Here is a 24,288-nt window from a genome sequence, read left to right as displayed (position 1 = left end):
CTCACCTACGGACCAGCCTTTGGGAAAAGATGTGTGCAAAGGAAAGGCTCCCGAGTATGAAGTTCTGTGTGTTCTACACTTCACCAATTGGTCAACCTCCACCTGAACATCCCTACTACTGCACTGATTCCTACCCAAGCCACTGCAGAGTCTTTGGTGGGGTCATGAGATAAGGAAGCCCTACACTACAGATGTAACTCTTCAAAAAGGAAAAAAACAAACAAAAAAACCAAACAACCCCAGGACACAAGGTTTCCTAAAGCAAAGCAAAGGAAGGAGATGACTGTTTGGGTCAAGTGAATTCTGCAAACCTTCTTAGGAAATAAAGTACAGATTTAGGAGTTTCTTTCATTAGAAGTTTAAGTATCTACACGGTTTTCTTCCTTCAACCCTACCCGACATCGCCACTTACAGCCTGGAGTTGGCGCTTGGTAATTTTTAGGGAGATAAAACAAGGGAGTCCTGTAGGTGTGGCCAGGCAAGCTTTGGTGGGATGTGAAAAGTGCCTTTCCCACTTCAAGCCAAGGACAGAAACCCCAGGAGCAGGGGCGGGGGGTTTACAGCAGCACCCTGACCGCAGGGCACCCCGACCGCAGGGCGCCCCGCGCCCTGCCAGGCTGCAGCAAGACACGTGCCTGGGGGATTTGTTACCTGTAGTTTGCCCAAACTTGAGAAGCGACGAGAGCGAGAGCGCAAAGCCACTCCAGGCACGGCAGCGCCCGGCTGCCCTCCAGCACGGCGCTTCCGACCGCGGCGAGCGCGGCCAGCCCCAGCCCCGCCAGCACAGCCACCACGGCACTGCTCTGCAGCCAGAATCGCTCCACCTAGGAAACAAAACCCCAGAAACCCTGTTTCTGTTTCCCCGGCTATAAGAAAACAGAATAAGTAGCTGTATTTTTGCACCTTAGGCAGCTTCAAGACAACCACCTGCTCTTGATTAGGTGGTTTTAAGGCTCCTTCCAAAAATTAACACGCCAAAGCAATTTCTGGAGTGCAACTTACCACGCCCAGAAACAGAGGTTTTGTAATATCCAAATTTGCTCTCCAAGCGAAGAAAAGGGAATAAAGACACAGCATTCCAGCAAAAAGCCAGATCACGGGTGATTTCTGCTTTGTCCTATTAAAAAAAAAAAAAAAAAAGTAGCACTCCAGTGGCATGATGGAAAAGGAGACAAAAGTTATACGTGCTTGAAAACAACTATCTCTCTGCATACCTAAATGCATTTACTGAGCTGATGAGCCTTTTTTTACCTTTGCAATTTATGAAACTTCTGTTTTCAAAGTACAAAACCATCAGGATTTCAAGATTTTTACACTTGCCTTCTACAAAGCCACAGTGTTACAAGGAACAGGGATATTTTGCTCTTAATTAAGAGATGACCACAGCCAACTGCTGAAATTTCTCACCAGCAAGCAGAAGGCAAAGCAAGCTGCCCATGCAGCCAGTAAGAAAGTGCATGTTGGAGCAAATATTCTCCTCCGACTTACGGCAGTGCTGTGCTCACACAGGCCACCAGCGCCAGGGCGAGGACGGGAAGGGAGAGCTCCGACTTCATCTGCACCAGCTGAAAACTGTGGAGAAATTAGTGCATGGATGTGTCATCCCCGAATCGTCCCCTGCACTCAATTAAAGTGTCAAGAGAAGCAGGGAATAAGTACAACACAACATATTCCCATTCTGCTGTGATTAAGCCTACCAGAAAAGGGAATAAGCTCGGTGCACATGTCAGGCTCTTGAATGAAAAACCACTGGGGAGGGGGATCCAGCATTTTTCTTACAATGGGGAAGACAGACGGACATGCACGCTGTCGCTGCGCTGGATACACACAGCCCCAGCTCTGGACCAAGCCGAGGAAAGGCAGGACAGGAGCCACTTTGGCCAAAATGACAGCAGCAGCAACAAGTTTCTCTCCACTAAAAAGTACATTCATGATTTTACTCACACCAGCATCTCTCTCATACAGGATCCTGTCTCAGACTTGGCCTAGAATAAAAAGAAAGAAAACCCATGAGAAACCCACATGCCAATTGCCATATCAGTGGGGCAAGGAAAAGCCTTTTTGTTTTCTGTTTGCAGAGCCCTGAGCACCCAGGGCTCCTCAAGACCCCTTCAGGTGATACCCCAAGGTGGTCACAGGGAACAGGAATGGCTTAAACAACAAAAAGACAGCAAACTCTCCTCAAACCTTCATTGCAAGATTTTCTCCCACATTCTTGTTTTACATTATGCCACTGTGCAGGGTTTACCACCTGGATAAGCATTTTTTCAAAGTGCTACCAACCCATCATCCCATGACTTGAGCACAGCATACGGTTTAGCTATGATCTCTGCTATATCACAGAATAGCTTAGGTTGGAAAACACCCTTATGGTCATCGAGTCCAACTGCAAAGTTAACGCTGCCAACTCCTCCACTGAACCATGTCCTAAGCGCCACGTCTATAAATACCTCCAGCGATGGTGACTCAACCACTTCCCTGGGCAGCCTGTTCCAATGCTGGACAACCCTTTTGGTGAAGAAATTTTCCTAATATCCAATCTAACCCTCCCCTGGTGCAACTTGAGGCTGTTTCCTCTCATCTTGTATCTGCGCAGTGCAAATTATTTTCTGGGACATCTCCCCACAGCCTGAGACAAGCACATGGGCCTCAATTCCTCCTCGCTTACCAGACTCACCGTGTCCCCTCTGCCCTGACAGAGGCAGAGCTGTACGAGATTTCTATGAGCTATACTAGCATAGACATGCTTGGTGGAGGTGAGGAATTACCTTCATAGGCGCTTGTTGGAAAAGTGGTGACTACTAGACAAAAGGTAAATGGATCCAGGAGGTCTGGAAGGAATATTTAATCTCAATAAAAATGGAAGAGTTAATCGCATTCAGGATTTAACTAAAAAAATAAAAGTGTTAGAGGATGGAGAGCTAGCCCACAGCTCCTGAAGCACCACTGCTACCTCTCTGTTTCTTGCAAAGCCACACCTTGCTGGCAGCTGATGGCTTCTGTCCCCAGACACATCCCTCGCAGGAGATCACATTTCTGACCTTGGCTCATAGGTGGAACCCTCTCCTGAGTCTTTTCTCCTTTGTGTGTGGGGTTTTTTTTGTTTGGTTTTTTTGGTTTTTTGGGGGTTTTTTTTGCCCTGCCTTATCCTTAAAACAGAGCCATGGGACACAAGGGTTGTCTGTCCACAAGGGTTGTCTGTCCACCCAGGCAGGGCTCTGGCATTAGCCCAGCTGGCATCAGGACCAAACGCTTGGATTTTGCTGCATTTATTGCTCCTGATTCAGACAAGTTCGTCGTAAATTTGATTTGTGGTGTAGGATTACACGCAGTCCATCCATAAGCCTCCTGAACATCAACTTGAATGTATCACATTTGATGGAGAAAGGAGTTAAGGGATTTGCATGCCTTGGTATTGCTCTGCCCAATGGAGTCTCATTCTCAGGAGACAGCTGGGAATAGGACACCAGGGGAAATCTCAGAAGTCCTTCAGAGGATGAATCTTATCTCTGCAGGAGTTTTGGAAAGAGTAAGCGGCAGCAGCAGGAATTATCAAGTCTTTTGCCTCACATCCTACAGCCACCCAGCTTTCCGAGAAGGCTGTAATGGAACGGCAACGATGCTCGCTGTGTCACGTTGGCTGGACGCAGGGGCTTAATTTCTGAGGACGTGGGTCCAGGACCCCAAGGAGTGACACAATATGTAAACCATACCTTTTTCTCTTTTTTCCCCCCAGTGGTGCAATTTCCCAGCCTTCTGCACTGAAATCTCTGACACAGGAAGGACAGAAGGTGTGCTGGGCGCTCACTTGCCTTGGGTGGCCAGAGCCAAACATCTATGTCAGGGCTGGGGGAGGCAGATGCAAACCCCACACTCTGCAAGCAACCATGCAACACCTCCCTCCCTTGGCAAGAGCACAGACCTGTCAGTAACTCAAATGAGAGGTTTCTGAGACCCCCCCAAACATACCATTCATTTAAATTCAACATTAGCAAGAAGTAAGTTAAGAGGAATCTTTTTTAAAGGTACAGCAATGAAAACTGCTTGTGACCTCTTTAAATAGCTGAGTTTAAACTTTAAAAAAAAAGAAGACAATTATTTGTCTTAAAAGACGAAAACCACAAAATTGATGTCACCATTTCCCTTTAGCAGAGTTTGCTCTTTGGGCTCTTACAAATACAAGACACCTGTGCAGCTCCCAGTAAATAATACAGCTCATCCCATAAAGGCAAAGAGAATTATTTCTTTGCTTTCCCAGTCACATGACCCATTCCCAGAAAACCTGACGGATCAGAAGGTCAAAATAAGAAATAAATTTTTAAAAAGGAAAACATTTTCAATTTCTTCCCTTGCAAGCTATTAATTGTCACAAATAGACAATCTGCTATTGCGTAAGTTAAAGGAAAGTAATTTAGAAAATGACCCTTATTTACCAGATTGAATGTCCCATATTCTTCCCTGAGAAAGTGGGTCAAAAATCCTTGAAAAGTCGTCTGGTCTCCCCATGTCCAACGGGCTCGATTGAGGTAGGACGAAGCCGGCAGATAGAGATAAGGCAGCAAACCAGCCAAGAAGCATAAACCCAACTTCAGCAAATGGCCTAGGGACAATTCCTGCACCAAAATATGTCATATTGCATCAACAATGTTTATTTTAGTTTAATCACACTGGAACTTCAAGAACAGATAAAGAAAAAACATCAAATATATTTACACAGAGCTGATCTCTCAATTTATAGTAAGTCCCTACAAAATGCTATGTTAAACCTTATGATTTTGTGGATTACTAGGAAACTGCATCAAACTGATCTCCTTTGCATGGCAGGGTGAAATTTAAGTGAAGCAAATAATATTAGCTAGGACTCATGAGTATCATACTCATTGCATCTTTCACATTTAAATCATGGCATGACATGCATAGATGGCTGAAGCACTGCAAGGCTGAGATAACCCACTTTGCAGCGATTAAGAGTTGGCTGGTATTCCATCTGGCAAAAAAAAAAAAAAAAAGCTGCTCTAGTACAACTACACACATCATCACCATCACCAGGAGTCAGTTTTGCCATCTACTTTATCGTGATTACACTGGCTAAATTGGATAGGCCAACTTTTGGGGTGGGATTTTCAAGACTGCCTAAGGGGTCAGGAAGACAAGACTTTCAAAGGGACTTCTGTGCCTAACTCCTTTAAGTGCTTTGGAAAATCCCACCCTAGAATATTGCACGCTTGCTTTATCGTTAGCCACTGCCCTGTCAATCAAAGCACTTCTTCAGCAGTTGGGGTTATGGGGAAGAGGCACCATTCAGAGTGATGATCTACAGAGCAGAAAAAGTAGCTTGGTAACAGTGGTGGCCACAGTTCCGTCAGAAGAAAGCTGTCTCTTTTTTTACTTAAAAAGGCACTGTTTTCCATCAAATATCCTTCTTATTAGGTGCTTTTCTGCAGCAGGCACTACCGGGCTGTTTAAAGTATTTTCCAGGAATATTATATTGGCACAGGATTGTCCTTGCCAGAAATGACAGAGGTGTCTCTGGACCTCCCCAGGTAAAAAAAGAAAAAAATAAAGCTGTTTAAAGAACACAAATATATTGCAGAAGTGAGTCTTCATTGTGTTAAAGGAAGTATAGTCAGAAAGGGGTTTGCTGGAGATGCTGAAGAGATTTTGGATCAACTTCGTTGGAGTTGTGTCTTGTCTCTTGCAGCTCATGCCTTCACTCTGAGCTTAGTTATACCCTGTGCCACTACCCAGATTTATCAGATCGAGGGTGGAAAAATACAGGCAAGGTTGGCCCAGCTGAAACCTGCCCAACAAAAGATAAAGACAGGGGGAATAGGTGGAGGTTTCTCAGGGCCACTTGCAAGGCACTCAGAGCATCTGTGTCATTGAGATGTGCAGCCATTTTCCGGGCAAAGTAGAGTTTCTACAGCATGGCTCCATCCAGCCTGATGCATTGACTCACAGACTACCTACAGAAGACAAGAGCTTTGCAGGGGCCCTGAACGTCACCCAGGAACCTCATCCAGAGGGATGCATATCGCCTTCATAAGCCAGGCATGCAAAAAGGTGTTTTCACCTTCTTACACAGTGAGCAAGTTTAATAAAGAGGAGTAGAAGGAGGGACATCTTGAGAACGACATCCCTGGTAGAAGATGAAAGGGACATATTTGACTGGATCGGGGGCTTGCTGTTTCACCAAAGGTCTGCCTTCCTTTGGTCTTTTCCAGCTGGCATGAGCCAGGCACTCTTCACCTGAGAGCTGATCTCTTGCAGGACTCTCAAGCCTTGGCTGCATCAGAGCTGGAGGCCACCAAGCCTGGCACATCCTAAGGAGATGCTGAAGAGGACTTCACCCTAGAGACACGCCTCTGCACCCTTCCTGCCATGCTGCTTATTCCGGCCGTACCTTCAACTATTAAAAGCAGTCGCAAGATGCTCTGTTACCACCAGGGAACCAGCATACAGAAACTCATCTCCAGATGACTGAAGAAAGCCAGTGCCATCAGCCAGGAGAAGTAGCGCACATAGACTGCACATGCCTGTGACTTCTCACCAACAGATATTTACCTGCTTTCCTCTCTGGTAGGTCATTCAACGTGCTCTTATTTCCTACACGCTGAGCGGTTTTTATCCCCAAGTATCGGCCTCGTGGTTGCTCACAGGGTATTTGCAAGGCGCTGGGGCAGAGCGCTCCTGTGCCAGGAGACACAAGCTGGTCGCAGATTGCTGGCGTGAGCAAAGCTCCTAAACTGTGATCGGTGACTCTGGTGTCAGACTGGACCACAACTTCAGTGGGCTATGACCGACTAGTTTAGACAGACCACTGACTGCTCCTGTTTGTACATCAACGTAAGAGTGGCACAAGTGCTTGGAAAGAAGAATTACTCAGTGCCTTACAAAAATAGAGGTATGGGTCAGTAAAATACGTACCGTCTTTCTGAAAAGCCGGGAGAGAACCCAAGGCACAATACAAGCGATATAAAGCACTATCGTGTGCTGATTGCACAAACTGAGCCCACAGCAAAAGGCACCAAGTTTAGAGATCTGAAAGGGAAAAAAAAAAAAACACATTCACAATTACTCTTTACAGTCTGCAAAAACATCCAGAGACCAAAAGAGCTTCAGTGCAGCCCACAGCACGCTTACAGAAGAAAGACAAATACATTGGTGAGCACCGCTCAGTTGTAACTCAGAGAGCACGGACTATTTTAAATTATTTACGGAGATATTTCATTTGCTCAACAGAAAATGTATTTCAGAAGCATCTGGCTGAACGGCTACGTCTCCACGCATACAGAGGTCATCTGTAGCACCATCATGTCATAACGATGCGGCAGGGTCCAATCTGTCAACCCCTGCTGCACAAGGGATACTGCTCAGCAGTTAACTCCAAATGATGCAAAGTCTTCTGAAGTCATACCCTAAAATAATGCCATTACGTGCAGAGACCTCATTTTATATAACAGGAACTATTCTTCCCTCTTCTTCAGGCACAGAGGGCTAAAGCCAGGGCTACACAAACTTCCTAAGCAAGGGAATTAAATGTGATATCCCTCATTACTCTGAAAGCTCATTTTCAAGTATCTTTGAAAAAGTTTTCTGGTAAAACAGGTAACGTATCCAGACTATGCAGCACAGTGCAGGGTACTTCTGGTACTCATCAAGGATTATTCATGGGTTCGTTACTGGTACCATGGCCATCCCTGGCTGGTGCTAAGGAAAGCCTCTCTCCACCCCATGCTGCCATATGTTCTGCTCTACCCCAACACCATCACACCACAGCCGAGTCTTCTTCATTCGGGGGGGGAGAACCAGGCTACAAGAGCAACTCCATAGATAAACCCTGGATCAGTGACACATACACCACTAGCCACTGCCTCTCCTCTGAATTTGCCTCCTCCTCCTCCATCACTGGCCACTTGGTCCATGTTACAACCTGAAGCCAAGCCCCAGGGCAGCTCCTTGGTGGGCAAAAAGCCACTGGAGTCCCACAGACATTGCTGGATGGGAGCCAACAACTCATGCTCACCTTCATGGCCATCCCCAAGGAGGACGGCACTTCCACCTATCATCAGAGCATTGCCCCTGTGTATTTCAGTCACTGGTCAAGGTGGCTCGTGAGATGCAAACACTTGCCTTGGTGTGGTGATGGGATCACCTGGTTATTTTTAATTGACTGCCCAGCATTCAATGTTGGATGCTGTCTTGCCATGGAAACACCTGCCACAACTTCAGAAAAACATTTGTGAGCTTCAAAGCTGCCCTGCGGGACTCAGGACAACCTCAGTACTTTTTCAAGTATGTTGATGAACTTCAAGCACACCCCTGAAGAAGTTTGCATGACTATCTGATATATAAAAAGGACTGTGAGCTTGCTGTTGGCAGCCTGGCTCCTTCAAGGTATGGGATGTCAGACACCTCAAAAACATTGAAACAAGCTCCTTAACTGCTTCTGAAAATCTCATCTGAAAATGCCATTGGAAATTGGGCATGTGAAATGTGGAAGCAGGTTGGAAAATGCCCAACTCCATTTTTGTGGAGTTCAGGTTGTAGGAATCTTGGGACAGTACTCATCAGAAAAGAAAAAAAAAAAATCCAGTGGTGAAAGAAGGTCTCTATAACCACTGATAAAACATGGTACCTGAGAATTCACGAAGCTGAGTAAATTACCACCACGGACTCCTGAATTCTAGCCTAGCCTGGCAAAAAATCATTTTATTCACACAATTTACAGGAGTCACAGCAGGCAAGTCAGCTGGAGTAGAAGAGATCAGATGTTCAGGCAAAGAGAAGTAGAAAGAACAAGACAGCCGAGCAAAAATATAATTTAGCTGCCTCATCTGTTTATGAAGTATAGAATATAGCATGAAATTTGAAGTGTCTGTATTTAACAATGCCATTATTTTAGGGGCACATTTAATTTCAAAAGAAGAACTGATTGAAAATTTGGTCATTTCTGTTTTTCAACAGAAACCTGGGTTTCTGACTAGATGAAGTTTTCTGTAAAATAGATCTATTTTCAGAAATACCATTTCTGAAAACAAAAAATTGAACACCCACAGCCTAGTTTGAGACTTTGATGCAGGAAACCAAACTTTGCACTAAAACATTCAGATAAAAATGATTTTGCTTTTCCTGTTTCCACCTTGTGTGTATTAAACAAATCAACCTCAAACCCATCCAACAGATCCCAACTCAACCCTTAAGCGAAGTGGACAGGTTTTTCAATGTTTGATACTTTTGAACACCCAGGTAGGGCAAGGATCAACACCACCCAGCACAGGTGCTGAACCCAGTCCCAAAATTTGTCCTTTATTTAAACAAAACTAAATCAACACTACATGAATAGGAAATTAAACAGATATGTGATAACTAATTGGAAAAAAAAAAAGAACTATTCACTTTGCTTGAGATGTTTTACCTTTGATCTCTCTTTTGCAGTGGATGCCTCCTCAAAATGCACGGTGAGAGCCATCAGCAGCCCCACAAACAGATTGTTTAAGCTAAAAACCTCTGCTGTGATGGACCACTGCCATGTTAGACGAGAAAATGAAAACACCCCCGCAGCAAGGATTCCTCCAGCATATGAGCCAGAAAGCCTGCAAACACAGATAACATGAAATCTTCTTTTCCAACAAAAAAGCCTACTTTATTGTCCTTCTTTTTAAATTTTTTTTTAAACATACTGTAGCAGCAGAAATGATGACTGCCATCCAGCACCCTGCCAAAACATTATATGGTTAATATCTTCCTAATAATTTCTTTGCAAAGAATTGCAATTAGGAAGAGCAAGCGTTAGCCAGCCCGTCTATTTGCAAGCCACCCAACACCAAAGAGTCGGCTTCTTCTCGCAAGCTCCGGGAAAACTTCCAGTATTGAATTTGGTCCAGAAATCCCGATGAGTGATGGCCCAGAGGGTCGTGGTACACCAAGCCAGGGAGTCACACCTCTAATGGGATACTCTCCGCTGGAAGAGAGGCCAGCGAGGGTGCAGCCTTAAATTCATCAAGGCGCCGAATAAAGAGTGGACTAGAGCTATTCATGATGGACAGCATTAGCAGAGCCTTCCCGGGGGGGAGGTCCGTGTGTCTCGGGGGGTGAGCATTGCAGTGCCTGTGGTCCCGGCAGGGAGAGGTGCCCACCGGGGTCAGGAGCGGGGAAAATGGGTGTCAGCTCCAGCAGACGGGAGGGAGCGGAGGAACAGAAGTACCCGCTGTTGGGATGGCTGCGAGCCTGAAAGCCGGGCACCTCTGCGCCTCCCGGATGGGATTACGGCACACCCTCCCCACAGAGCCGCTTGCCCAAGGCGGCTGGATGCTGCAGCCGGCACAGGCAGCCCACGAGGCGGGATTTAGCCCAGGAAACCTATTATGTCCATTTTGCAATAGCGGTTCTTCCCACTCGGTCGCATCGGGGGCAGCTCCAGCTCTGCCTGTTTGGAAGGTTTCCTCTTCAGGAAGTCACCCTGAAAAGATGCCATGTAGGACACCACAGCCAGCTTAATTATGCCTTATTCAAAGACATAAATAGCTCCAGCTATGGTCAAAGCTCCTCTCCAGGAATTCACTATCCTGCTGTGAGACTAAGACAGGCTCTACCACAAATTAGGCATTTTTTTCTAGTCCCATGCAAGGTGCACACACTTCTGTCTAGTCCTAACATTTCCAGCAGGTTTAGAGCAAAATTATTATAAGGAGGATCAAGATATCCGTGTAATTTGCTCCTAAATACTGGCCATATCCTCTAGTACAAAGTCCCCAGGTGGTTTGTTCTGCCCATCAGAGATCAGAGAGTGGACATCCATGTAGGACTTACTTATGGGGTTCCTCACGTAACTCTGAGATAACTGGAGACCAAGCAAAGAAAACCTACAGCCTCTAGGAACAGAGGAGGGAGCTGCTGGCACAGTATTCTCTAGCAAGGGCTCCTCTCCCTGGTTATGCTTTCCTTCCACCTTCCCAAAATGACCTCAATACACTGAAAACCCAACCTATTTCTGTAGATGTCAAAGAAGGACTTGTGCAGTCAGAATGGGAATTTTTAATCTATTAAAAATGGGAAGCAGGGTTCATGGGGAGGAGAGGACTAGGATGAGGCCTTGGGAAGACAGGTCTCATCCTGACAGGTCTCAAGACATTCCTCCTCCTGCCACCGACACCAGACATCCTGGGTGGTCTGGGACAAGCTGTTGCCCCAGGCATCTACAAAATAGGACTAGTCATTTTTATCTCCTTTGTAAAGTGTTTTCAGATCTGCAGCTGCAGGAGGTAGCCAGAGAGCAAGAAGCAAAGCAGTTTGGTTAATATCGGGGAAAAAAGAAACCAACTCTCAAGCGTCTGAGGCCAGAGCAAGACAAGCTCAAGGTGACACAGGTTCAGCAACAGGATTGTAGGAAGGGGTCTTGAAAAATCAACGGAAGGGGCAAAAAGAATCTGAAAATTCCCAACTGACAGCAGGTGGGACTGTTTTGGACCAAGTCTGTGTCTGCAAAGTACCCTAAAAGCTTTTGAAGAAGGGTGATGTGGAACACTTCTGTAGGAAGTCAGGCAAACTTTGAAGTATCTACTGTTGTGCTCACTAATGCATACCACCATGGTGGACTCTCCCAACATCTAAACTTCACTGCAGTTCAGCACAGTCCAGGTATTTGGCATGAAATTCCCCAAGGCAAGACCTGTCGCCCTCTGCATTAACATAAGGTTTCAAAATCACACAATATAGAAATAGAAAAGGTCTTCACAGGCACGAACATTGCTCTGTCAGCTTTGCTACTGAGCCAACTCAGCAGCCCTGAGTCCGTCACCTCCAAGGAAGAGGTGGAACACACACCACCATCTGGCAAGGTTTTCAGCCTCGAGGGCTCTAGTTGTGCTCTCCTCATCGCCGTCACTAGAAAGATGTGGCACCCGAATTAAAAAAAAAAAAAAAAAAAAAAAAAGGAGAGATGCAATCAAGTTTGCAGCAATTGAGTCAGGAGTGGTCTGTAACCTACAGAGAAATACCAGAAAGGCAGCGGGGCCATGTGTATTTAAAAACAGAGAGATCCCCCGATACTCAAACCCTACTGCACAACACCCCCAAGTTTTGACTAAACCCTGTAAAAAGCACAAACTTTCAGCAATAAACAACTTCATAAATGCCTTTGAAATTCTTGCAGGGATATAAGGTAAAAAAACGTAGAACGACCTTCCCAAAAACCTTGGGACGCAAAGCATCATTTTAGGCAAACATCCCAACCATTTACCGATTCTCCTTGTCTTTCCTAGAAAAGACTCGAGCACATCATTAGAGTTCAAATGAGACGAAAGAAATCCTGTCCCCTTGATAAAAAAAATCTCAAACCTGCGATTCAAGTTTTATGAAATAAGGCTTAAGCAAAAGCTACTCAACCCAAAGCTTAAAAGACTTTTGTGGGGCAGGGGACACCTCTGCTCACTGTCCAGCTCAAGGTCAGCATCCAGCACTGAGCACGGTCCACAGATCTGTTGTCAGCAGAGCTGGTGTTACCTTTAATTTCCTGTGAAACTTGTGGGACAGCCAAGCTACTAAGCTTACTTTGTGAAAGCATGTTGCATGCATGGAGCACTAAGCTCCTACAAGTATACCAGATGCTAAAAAAAAAAATAAAAAAAATGGAAATGAGTTGCATTCTTGAAGAACATCAAGACATTAGCTTTGGGAAACACAAGCTGAAGACCAAGAATTTTTTGCAGATTCTGTTACGAGCAATGGAAATGATGGATTTGCGAGTTTGCTGATTTAGGAGGAAACACTCTTGTGGAAGTGGAAGTGATCACAGCAAGTATCTCTAGATAAGGATGAAAACCACCTGGCAGAAAAAAACCCAACACGTCCAGTCGGTCTACGCAACGCAACAGTTCATGGTGCAAAGTAGCACCAGCAGGACAAGCAGAAATTAATCCCATGTAACTATGTCAGCATGATGCTGGGGCCAAATGAAATCCACCCTGCCTTGCAGCTGGGCTAACATGGTTATACTGCTCATTTTGATCGACATGAGGATCTCCATGCACCACTGCACTCTGCCATCTGGCAGCCTCTTGGACATCTCCTGCATGAAGTGACGCTGTGCTGTATCTCTCCTGCCTTACCGCCAAGACGGCCCCAAAACCCATACAGTTGTTGTTTTTCTGAAAACAAATTTTAGTTGCTTAACACTGTTTCTGCTTTTGACAGCACATCAGGGCTCCAGAGCAGAAAGCTGCAGAGATCTATCTTCATTTGACTTCTACTCATGCTTCTGTCTTCAAACAAAACATTTTTCAAATACAGATGAGGTCCTACAAAAACCATGGCAAAGACCCATGACAGCTGGATCCTCAACTGGCGTCATGCAAAGGCAACATCTCGGAGGGCTTTATCCCATTGCTTCTGAGGAGGATGGAGGGTAGCTTCCTCCTCACCCAAAGCCAACATGTTTCCCCCAGTCTTTGGAACCAGTATGAGAAAGAACAGATGACTGGAACAAGAGGATCAATGGGTTGCCAACAATGAGTCCATGGCAATGGTAATAACCATCCGGTGTTCATCTGTCAACACCGTGTAGGCATAAAGCTACCTTGCAGCGACTCCCTCAAGAAGAGAGGCTTTACAAAGAGCAAAATGTGGGCAAAACCCCACTATAAGGCTCTGTCCAGTGGAGAGGGCATCCTGGGCTTGGGCTAGGTAGGGACTCTCTCTTGGAGAAGAAGGCTGGGTCACCCTAGAAGAAAGCATTCAGAGTAGTAGTAGTATTCTGCCACAGGAACAGCCTCAGCACGCAGAAATCAGCTCACGAAAGAAGAAGAGATTTGCAGCCAACGCAACAGTGGGAAAGACTTCATGACTTCTCCCAGGGGTATTACAGCTCTACCACCGCCAGGCCCACTTTGAGCAGGATTGAAGCACCGAGCTTGAATAAAAGCTGCCTTCTAGGCTTGGTTTATCTTACGTGGAGGAAAAGCCAAGGGAACAGCCTGTATTTTTGATTTTGCCAAATAACTCGTATGGGGGGCAAGACCTGCTCAAAGCACGTGGAGCACTTTATCAAAACAAAACAAGTGGGAAGAAGTTCCCTTCCTATCGGTCAACCAAGTATAACCTTCTGAACGTGGGCAGAAATTCCCATCATCTGAAAATGCACTCAGAAGGGGCAGAAGCAGTCAGCAAAGGAGAGGTCACACAGTCCTTTGTGAGAAATATTTTCCCATGGCATCCCTAAACATAAAAGGAAAAGACTAAAAAAAAAAAAAATATTATTTTGTTTTTCTTTTCAGACACCCAAGTGAAAGAACGTGCGGCTGGGCCTCAGCTCCAAGGATGCGGGCAGTAGAAACTTGCTGTATTCAGGAATATTTTAGCCACAGGGTTTTTATTAAGAGTTTGCAGGAACAATCGGGAAAACTGAAATTTTAATCTGTTTTTGCAACTATAGTTTTTAGCTTCTCATTTGGTGGCAATCATTAAAACATGTCAGTTTGTGATTTAAAATTTAGCCTCTCCTCCAAGTTTGGCAAAACTTTTTGTTAGCCAAGAAGCACAGGTTACACCTATATGCATTTAACAAAGAACTCGATCAGAGTTTTTGCTTTTTATTTAGAAAATAATGGCAGACATTTTGTATTTAATAATTAGCAAAAACTTATTAAATGATTGGTATAAAGTTGTATATGGATGGGAAATGGAATTTAATTATAATGTTTTCGGTACATACCATCTTCAGTGCACTGGATTCAAAATGAAGAAAAGTACAATGATCAGAACTTTTCTATTTGAAGCTGATATATTAAACACTGGAAACACCTATCTGCACCTAGTAAAAGCAGCTGATTATTTCTGCCTCCTGTTCCCTTCAAACCTTTACAGGTAGCAGATCTCAGTCTTGCATCTTTTTTTTTAATTCAGTGGAATAAGAAAAACTCTCCCACTTTTTAAAATCTCCCCTAATAAACTAATTAATGGATTTTTAATTTTTTTTTTTTTTTTTTAATTTCAGTCTCTCCCTGCATCTGCATAGGCTCCAGGTACATCACCAGCAACTTTGGCCTCTGCAACGCTTTGACTTGGTTTTGCAGTAGCAAGGACCTATCCCTTCAAAGTATTTTTATTTCACGGCATAAGCAACTAGTGCATTAAAGATTTAACATTTCAAACCTAACCTAAGAGGTTTCACTTGTTTGATTTATTAAAAACCCACTTTTTTATTTTGATGTAGACTAAAAAAGAATGGCACTTCGAAGAGCGAACAACCAGGCTTTCCACAGACATATTTTAAGTTAGTAAAGTTAGTGCATCGGTGCCGAAATAGAAGAACTATTTAAAAATAAAACACAAATAAAAACCCAAACACAAGTTTAGGACCTAAGTAATAATAATTATCCCCAAAAACCTCAGTCCCTCTGGGTTTGCCTGCCTCTCAGTCACAAACACTCAACGGACAAAAGGCGGTTTCCCTCGCTCTCAGCGCTGAAGAGCCAGTGCAGGTACTACAGGGAATAGCAAACCAGATTTTATTCTTCCTCAAGGACCTGGAGCTGAATAGCCACTTAAGCCCTGCCCGCAGCCTCCGCTCCCGGCGCCGGAAGAGGAGGTAGGAGAGCGCGGCTCGGCTCGCCAAGCCCCGTTGAGTCTTCACGGTCGCAATGAAACCAAGCAAACGGCCAGGGCCACCAAAAAAAAAAAAAAAAAAACCAAAAACAAAACCCCAAAGCGGGCACTTTGGTTATAACCAACTGCTGTCATGCGCATCAAATGGGACCTTAGCACCACGCGACGAGCGTTCCCGCGGAGCCGCGACGTCTCGGGGTGGAGGCGAGCACGCAGCACCCTCACCACCCACCACAGGCATTCAGTGCCACTTCTGCTCGATACTGCCTCCCCTCCAGCTAGGGACTGCCACCACTTATTTACCCTTTTTAAAAATTCTTTTACCGAAACACCACAAGCTGAAAAGGTGATGCTCCAGCCTGGATAAGCAGTACTGAGCTAGCGAGGATTTTGGCTAAGGGGAGCCGGTCCTTGCTCCCTCCTGCATACATCCTCCTGCACTGGATGTGTCCAGCACGGATGCTACCATGGACGCGTCCAGCAAGGACATCACCTCCGTAGGGTAATACTGAGTCCCTGCCCACCCCTTGGTAAATACAGGCCCGTGAACATCACCAGCATGTGCACGAGGCATCTTGGGTCCGGGGGCCATGCCACCTCAGCTCCTCTCGCCGGGAGGACCAAGCCGCCCCTGCAGTGGGCTACCCCAGGATGGTGGCAGGGACCTTGGTGGGTCCGGAGTCCCGGGACGGGAAGAGCCCCGCTGCCAGCCAGGAACGGGACTTCCCCGCCTCAAACCTCGCGCGCTCCACACCGGCGCGGAGCCTGCCTGCAGCAGCCCCGTCCCAAGAAAGTTTGGTAATTAAACGCAACGCGTCCGTGCCACGCTACCCCAGCGCAGTTCCGCGAGTAGCACAACTCACAAGAGCTTGACAAAATGCACATACAGCTGCACTGCTTTAATAAATACCGTCCCGTACTCACACCCTTCTAAACAGCGAGTTCTAAAAACTGTGCTTCCAGCCATTGCAAACGAGAACTTCTCTCCCGGCGCCTTTGCAAGCAGAAAGGGGATATTAGTTCAACGCATTATTTGATTCACGATCCTTAGAAAATAGGTACGCTGTTATCCCGGGCACGCATAATATCCGGTGCCTACTTCCAGCGGCCAAAAAACCCCAACTCTCAGTAGGAACCGACTTCAGCTATTTAAATGTTTTATAAGTTTGGGGTTTGGGGTTTGTTTTTTTTTTTTTGTAATTGCAGAAACTTTTCCTAATCCGACATTTGTTAAAACCCCTTATTAGAAATTATGCAGCTGCGGGGAGAAAAAAAATAAAATAAAAAGGGGGAAAAAAAAAACAAAACCCTGAAATATAAAATAAAATAAAAATGAGCCGGCTTCACAATTACCGAGTCAGCCCGTGCAGCCCTTCGCTATTGTACGGATGGCATAAACCCCCCGGCGGCCTATCAGCTCCCTGGCAGGCGGGGGGCTGCGCTATTCAAAGCGAGAGATACAAGCTGCAGGGCAAAAACCTGGCAGCTCCCATCTGACCCCCCAATCCCCGGCTGGTGACAGCTCCAAGCTCCATGGCAAATTAGCCCTTCTCACATTACAATTGCAGGAGACAGATTCCATTAGCGGTATCTGAAATTGAGTGGAGAGCTGCTCCGTTATCAGACTTGACTCATAAGCGCCGCTATTAATCAGAGCTATGATAGCATTTATATATTTCAAGCTATCTGCCGCCGCTGTGATATTCTGCTACAAAGGGTTGATGGGACTTAGGGAAGGGAACAATGGAGCTTTCTGGGAAAAGCAGAGTAAATCAAGAAAGTCTGTGACTTCCGCACATTCTGAAGGGATTGCGGTTTACATAAATTTTCTCCCAATTGGAGATTGAGCTCTTCCTCATCTTACACATGGGATTTAGTTGTCACTCAATGGTAACAGCTGTGAAAAGGTGAAGCGGCCCACCGCTCAGAATATTGCCTCCGCTTTTAAAGCAATTAACCCATGAACAGGAGGATACCTGGTGATATCAAAGGGATTAAGCCAGGCAGTGCATTATTAACATTTCCTTGAACTAATTCTAACTCTGACTAGCTGTCAGAAAAGACTCTCCAGTCTTTTTTTTTTTTTTTTTTTTTTTTAAAAAAAAGAGTTTTTTGCCCTGCTTTCCACCCCTCCTTCAAAACGAAGCAGAGTTATTGCAGCCTAATGTCCCTACTTTAGAGCAAAATGCAAATGAACAGATTTGGTAATGTCTTCAAACAGACTGAACTCGCTGCCAGTTTATTATGGCGACGAAAGGGGGGGGAAAATACAAAATATATATGATCAATTGGCCAGAGGTCACAGTAGATACTCTTCTAAAAGGAAATTAATACATTAACACCTTGCTTTCTTCTCTCCCTCCTAAAACTTGGTAACTACTTGTTACTAAGCACAGCTGCTTTTGAAAAGGCCAGGACCTTTGCACTGTGCTACAACGGTCATAATCTATGACCATCCGTAACCTGGAAAAATCCAAATACGCCCTGCAAGCAGATTCCTCCTTCCCCAAAGCCCAATATTTTAATTTCCCGGGATGGTCAAGGGGGCACCAGCACAGCCGGCAGGAGCACTCCGCTCTCACCCCTCCGTCTTCCCCAAACTGCGCTCGGCACGAGCCGGCAACGTGCGCTCGCAGCCCAGAAGCCAACCGTGTCCCGGGCTGCCCCCAAAGCCGCGTGGCCAGCGGGGCGAGGGAGGGGATCCTGCCCCTCTGCCCCGCTCTGGGGAGTCCCCCCTGCAGTGCTGCGTCCGGCTCTGGAGTCCTCGGCACAGGAGAGACATGGACCTGCTGGAATGGGGCCAGAGGAGACCCCAGCAATGCTCCGAGGGCTGGAACAGCTCTGCTGGGAGGACAGGCTGGGAGAGCTGGGGGGGCTCAGCCTGGAGCAGAGAAGGCTCCGGGGAGACCTTGTTGCAGCCTGACAGGACTTAAAGGGGCCTATAGGAAAGATGGGGACAGACATTTCAGCAGGGCCTGTAGCGATAGGACAAGGGGTGATGGTTTTAAACTAAAAGAGGGCAGATTTCAACTAGGTCTACGGAAGAAATTTTTCACACTGAGGGTGGTGAACCCCTGGCCCAGGACGCCCAGAGAGGTGGTAGATGCCCCATCCCTGGAAACATCCCAGGTCAGGCTGGACGGGGCTCTGAGCAACCTGCTCTAGTTGAAGATGCTCACTGCAGGGGGTTGGACTAGATGGCCTTTAAAGGTCCCTTCCAACCCAAACTATTCTCTAAAAAAAGGACTCAAAGTGTCTGGGGACAACTCCTGCTCCAGCAAACCTGCGTACCCCACGGACACGGAGTACCTCCCCACCCGTCGCAGGCAGCAGACAACTTTTCCCAGCACCTGTTAGTTTTAAGTGAGCAGCAGCCACGAGGTTCCTCTGGGGAGGACTACGAAGGTGACCCATCCTCCTGATGCTCTAACGTGCCTGGTCCTTCCCAGGGTCCTTCCCACGAGAGCTCCAGGACACGCATCACTGGGCAAGAAACCTCAGAACCATCAGGGATGGTCAAGTGCCATTTCCAAAACACCGTGATGATTTCAAAATGATCAGATCATTTTGATGACTTCATCATACAACATGCCTACCACTCCTTCTTGTTGACAGTGGGAGAAGACTTGGCTCTAGTTTTCATATACATCCACAGTGTGTCACTTGGAAGCAGAGGATATATATACACATATATAAAAACAGATATATATTAGTCCAAAACTTAACATGATACCCAGAACACAAAACTCGAAGAGACATAAACTGCTTAATTTAATGCAACATTTTCCCCCTTTTCAAAAACCCATGTCCAATTCAGACAGAATAAAGCCAGCAAAAACTTACCACACATACTTACACAACGACACCTTCTACTCTGCCACTGCCCCTGCAAGAAATTGGCTTTGTATATTTAGATACAGCAAAAGAAACAAGCTATGAAAGGTATACACTCAAAAAAAAATGCACTTAAAGCAGGGGAAAGCATCCCATTTCTCTTTGCAACAGAGAATGGAAAGAATGCATCATCTGTGCACAAAATGACACTTTGGCAATCATATTATAAGAAGATAATTGGTTTACTTTGTAAACTTGCTATGCTTTGCCTCCCACAGTAAACCAGATAAATAATTGTTTAAGGAAACAATCCTAAAGCCGCACTTGCTGCGTCCTAAAAACATAAAGCAGCTCCCCCTTCTTTCAAAGCAAAGATGAATTATTTGCCTCAGCTACAAGCAGTCCGAGAAAACTCTTTGTAAATGCCATTTCATGATAATTACAAGCAATTTATTAAGACTGTGCAGGGCGGGGGGGGAAAGCCATATTTGAGAACTAATTCAAAGGAGTAAACTGCTCATTCGGCGATGGTCGGGATTACTGACAAAGGGGCTTTTTGCATCAACGCGGTGCGACATTAACTTTGTTTCAAGGAGCACTATCCAGGCTTAAAAAAAATTTAAAATGAATAATATAATATAATATAATATAATATAATATAATATAATATAATATAATATAATATAATATAATATATATATACAAACCAGATGTTGGGGTTGCTACCGACCCTGGCAGTGCTTGCACAGAGCATCCCACCAGCCATCACCTGGCAGAGGAGAAATCTGTTTAGGGAATAAATTCGATCATAATCCTGCCCCAAACACCGCCAAGCCGCGGAGGGAACCGCGACCCTTTCCTCAAGCAGTAGAAGAAACCGTCCCGACCTGCCAAGGAATAAACTTGGGAAATGCCCCTTAAACAAAAAGAATCAATGAGGGAAAAAAAGGGAGAGATTTACTGTACGGGGATGCCGGGAGGCACAGAAAAATCCCACGAGGGTAAACAGCAACCCTGCCCGGCTGGTGAGGAGAAAAGAAAGGTTTTAGAGGTTAAGTTCAGGTCAGACGACAAATGAAATTGTAACAACCCAACTGACATTGTATAATGTCTTCTTCCACTCGATCAATAGGGCAGCGTCAGCCCCATTACCATAGAGATGGCTTCCTCCCCGCTGAAGGGTGGCTATTGTTTGAGGAGAGAGATTTGCCACTTGAACCGTGTTGCTCCCAAAGGATGTGTACTTCATCAATTATTTGTACTCCTAACATCTACATATTTTCATATTAACATCCACATTTCGTGCGGCGAGAGGAGCAGGTGCTTATTTTTCCTCTGGTACCTCGCAGAGGTCACCCCATCAGCTAAATCTTAATTAAAACACAAAAATGGAGGGGGATTTGATGGACGAGTTTAGACCCTTTGTGAGTACGGACAAGCCCGGTAAAACCAAAACACGCCGCCCTGAAATAGTTATGGCTTTCACGCAGACGGAGCCAGCAAACGCTTCCTGAAAGATGTATTTTTTTTAAAAGTAGATGGCAATAGAAAGAAAAAAACCACTTTTTTTGTGAAATGAATGTTGTAAAAAATAAATCAATCTTAAGCTGCTTAAAAGGAAAAATATAACATTGTAATTTGGAAATAAAACTGACCCACAACACCTTACAATTAAAAAAAAAAAAATAAATCAATCGCTGCTAGAGTGATCCTGTCAGTGCCTCATATCTATGAAATAATTTTCTCGAAGTCCTAATAGTTTCTATCATCTCTCAGTTCCAGGTTTTCCATTCTTTTGTGCAAGTTCTAAATTTGACAGAAGCAACATTTTCCAAATCCAATTAAACAACAACAACAAAAAAAATCAAACCTCTAGAAAAATAATTCCCAAATTTAACCTGTCATTCCTCTCCTGTATTCTTATTTCTCTAACGCGACGATCGCATCGTTTCAAATGCACAAAATGTGCACGGAAGGAACCGTCACGTTGGTGTTAAAACTAAAAAGCGGGGCAGGTCTTCACAGCAGCTGTAATAACGGGAATAACCATAATTAAAAACAAAAATCTGAACTCAATATTCAAAACCTTTGGCAAGTCCTTGCAGGAGTTTTTAATATAATCAAACCGAGTCGTGGTCTGACGCTGCGCCCGGCACTGTGCACGGGAGGGCAGTGCCACTTCCAGCTCCCCAAATTGGCTGTAAAATACAGGATATTCAATTAAATAACGCCGACTTAATTACACGTATTACCTGACGGTAACAGCAATCGTTTCAAATGCCTATAGAAATATTTAGGAATTACTTAAGCGATTCCAGTAGGTGTGCTTTAGAGCGGATGCACTGCTATGGGAAAAGTGATGTGCAAAAAGCAACTCCTCTTCAGCAGAGGAAGGTGCACCCGGACAGACGGACCCCGGGGACTGAAGTTTAAGAGAGCTCAGGGCTCTCGGGCTGTGCAGGATCTGCCCCCCCCCTTTATTCCCGCTTTTCTTTCTAGGTTGCTCTCGCTCCCTGGGAAGGTTTCCCCGAGGGGCGACGCGGCTCTGGAAACGGGTGGGAGAAAAGGGCTTTTGGCAAAATAATCTCGGTAAGGAAGCACCCCGTCTCGTCCCGAAGCGCCCGGATATCATTTCAGGTTTCAGCGTTTGCAGCCCAGAAACGTGCCCTATTTTCCCTGCAAAAGAACATCAGAAATTGTTTGTACGGGTTGCGATAATCCTCTCAAATATGGGTCAGGCTGAGGTTAAGAGCAGCCAGAACTTGCACATCAAAGACGAGCGGGGTTAACAAAATCCCCGACCACGTGCGCATCCCGATTGTTCCCTTTCTCCCCGAGGTTAGAGGTCCGGAGAAAACGGATGGGCTCCGGCCAGCGTCCCCCCGCCGCAGACGGCAGCACCTATGCCGGGGGAAGGCGGCCGGCACCGATGCTCGCCCCGGTCCTTGGGTACCGCCGGCAGGCAACTGCCCATCCGCCTCCGCCGGGAGCTGCAATTAAACCAAGTTCACGGTTTCCCGATAGGTGAAGCTCATCCTGTTAATTTAAACAGACCATCTGCATCTTTCGAGAACGACAAACTTCATTAGTTCCGGTTAGTTAAACCGAGCGGTGATTTGTGATAATGAGCCTGAACAACCTGTCACGTCTGTGTAAGGGAAAGGGCGCACGTTTTATTATTACTATTATTATTATTTAACAGAAAGAAAAAAGAAAAAAAGAGGGACCTTTTGTGCAGGAAAGAAGGTCAAATTCAGATTAAACCGCTGTTAGGTTAATCAGAGGAACTAATTACAGCTGGAAAGGGAGGGGGGAAACGCTACTCCGAAGGCCAGAGGGGAACAGAGGGAGCTTTCGGAAACGTCCCGAGCCGACGGGGAAGCGCCCTGCCAGCATCACGCCGACGAGCAAACACCCCCGGCGACTTTACCTGAAAACGGTGTAAAAAAGCAAAGAGGCGGCAGCTGCTCCCAACAAGCCGCAGAGGAGATTGACTCGGTAGGCGGGGGAGCCGACGGGCAGCAGCCCCGTCGCCAGTGTGGCCAGCAGCGTGAACAGGGGGTAGCCGGGAGGGTGGGCGACCTACGGACAGATCGATACGGGGCTGAAAAGGGGCGAAACGCAATGAAATCCAAAGGAGAGCGGCACGCCGGGGGCCGGCGGCAGGAGCCGGGGGGTCTCCGGGCGGCGCCTCTCCCCGTCCCGTCCTTTTGTACCAATTTTAACTCCGCGAATATTTTTTCCTGAGTCGATTTGGCTCCACGCCTCGCCCGTAAGAACGAGGCGGTGAGAAAAGGAGGTGCCACGTTTCATTAGCGTGCCTTAAAGGGCTCCTTGTTTGGGTTCACAGTATATTAGGGTCATTCAAAAGGCTGTTTTTTTTTTTTTTTTTTTTTAAAAAAAAGCAGCTTCTCAACTATTTTATTGGTTAGCAAGTTGAAAGACCACACTGCTATCGGATTACCACCGCGCTGACAGTCCTAAGGTCTTGCCTAAAGGGATCATGCACCATAATAAAGTTTATTAAATAATAAAACTTATTAAAATTGTTAACCCGATTTATTTTATTCTCCCCAGCTTATACAAAATTTGGGTTGATAATAAGCCAGCTACTGTATATACAGTAAAGCCTTTGCTTTATAATTTAGTTTAATTGGATTTAAAACTTGAAGTAAATTGTCGCGTGCTGTACTTATAAGTTAGTAAAAACTGTGGTTTGAAAATAAATTAATCTACTTTACTCCATGCTTAATTAAACTTCCTTAATTCCTAAAACTGTTAATGAGAGCATTGATTAAACAATAAAACTAATACTTACTCCAAGCTCATATGCGGCTGTGATCAGCTCCCCTGTGAAAAAATAATGTAAAACCAATAATTACTATTAGGAAATGACACTCCTCCAAAGTTTTCAAAATCCAAATGCTTGCATTGGGGTTTTGCATTAATTTGACTGGATAAAACTGTAAATCTGTAGAGATTTAACAGCATGAAATTTTCTAAAAATATTTTCTCCCTCTGATGTCATTGCACAAAATATCTTTTGTGTGTTTTCGCGAGACTTTTATGAACAGATAAGCAAACGTATAGGTAGGCTGGGGCAAAGAACGGCCCGAGATATTAAAAATGCAGACATTTGTGCCTGTGTATTTTTAATTTAAAACCAAGTGACTCAGTAACTTTCAAGCACTACAGTTTGCGACACTTAAGCTGTCTCTTAAACAACCCAGTTGTTTCTCATTAAAAGACCTCACAGCCTTAGAGTTTTAAAGAAGGAAAATATAATGACTGGTCGTGCAAATCTGCATCCACGTATTCGGGAATGCTGCTCTCCCTTGATGCTAAAGCAGT

At 45.4% G+C, this 24,288-nt stretch overlaps 1 protein-coding gene across 1 annotated transcript in view; it reads right to left on the bottom strand.

Annotated features, from left to right (window-relative positions):
* The window catches only part of TMEM260 (transmembrane protein 260), a gene marked incomplete at its 3' end in the record, with an annotated part of 35,025 nt that overhangs the window by 5,435 nt on the left and 5,302 nt on the right, over positions 1-24,288 (bottom strand). Inside the window, exons 2-10 of the mRNA XM_082000658.1 lie at positions 23,756-23,787; positions 22,868-23,019; positions 9,419-9,596; positions 6,928-7,041; positions 4,434-4,613; positions 1,945-1,985; positions 1,489-1,572; positions 1,003-1,117; positions 652-824 (exon numbers count right to left, since the gene is read on the bottom strand). Coding sequence (XP_081856784.1) covers positions 652-824; positions 1,003-1,117; positions 1,489-1,572; positions 1,945-1,985; positions 4,434-4,613; positions 6,928-7,041; positions 9,419-9,596; positions 22,868-23,019; positions 23,756-23,787 — 1,069 coding nt within the window. The remainder of the gene's footprint in view (positions 1-651; positions 825-1,002; positions 1,118-1,488; positions 1,573-1,944; positions 1,986-4,433; positions 4,614-6,927; positions 7,042-9,418; positions 9,597-22,867; positions 23,020-23,755; positions 23,788-24,288) is intronic.

The sequence above is a fragment of the Phaethon aethereus genome (genome assembly GCF_964289735.1).
Source record: "Phaethon aethereus genome assembly, chromosome: 5".
NCBI lineage: Eukaryota > Metazoa > Chordata > Aves > Phaethontiformes > Phaethontidae > Phaethon > Phaethon aethereus.
Note: the sequence above shows the minus strand (reverse complement) of the source record. Positions and strands in the feature narration are given on the sequence as shown.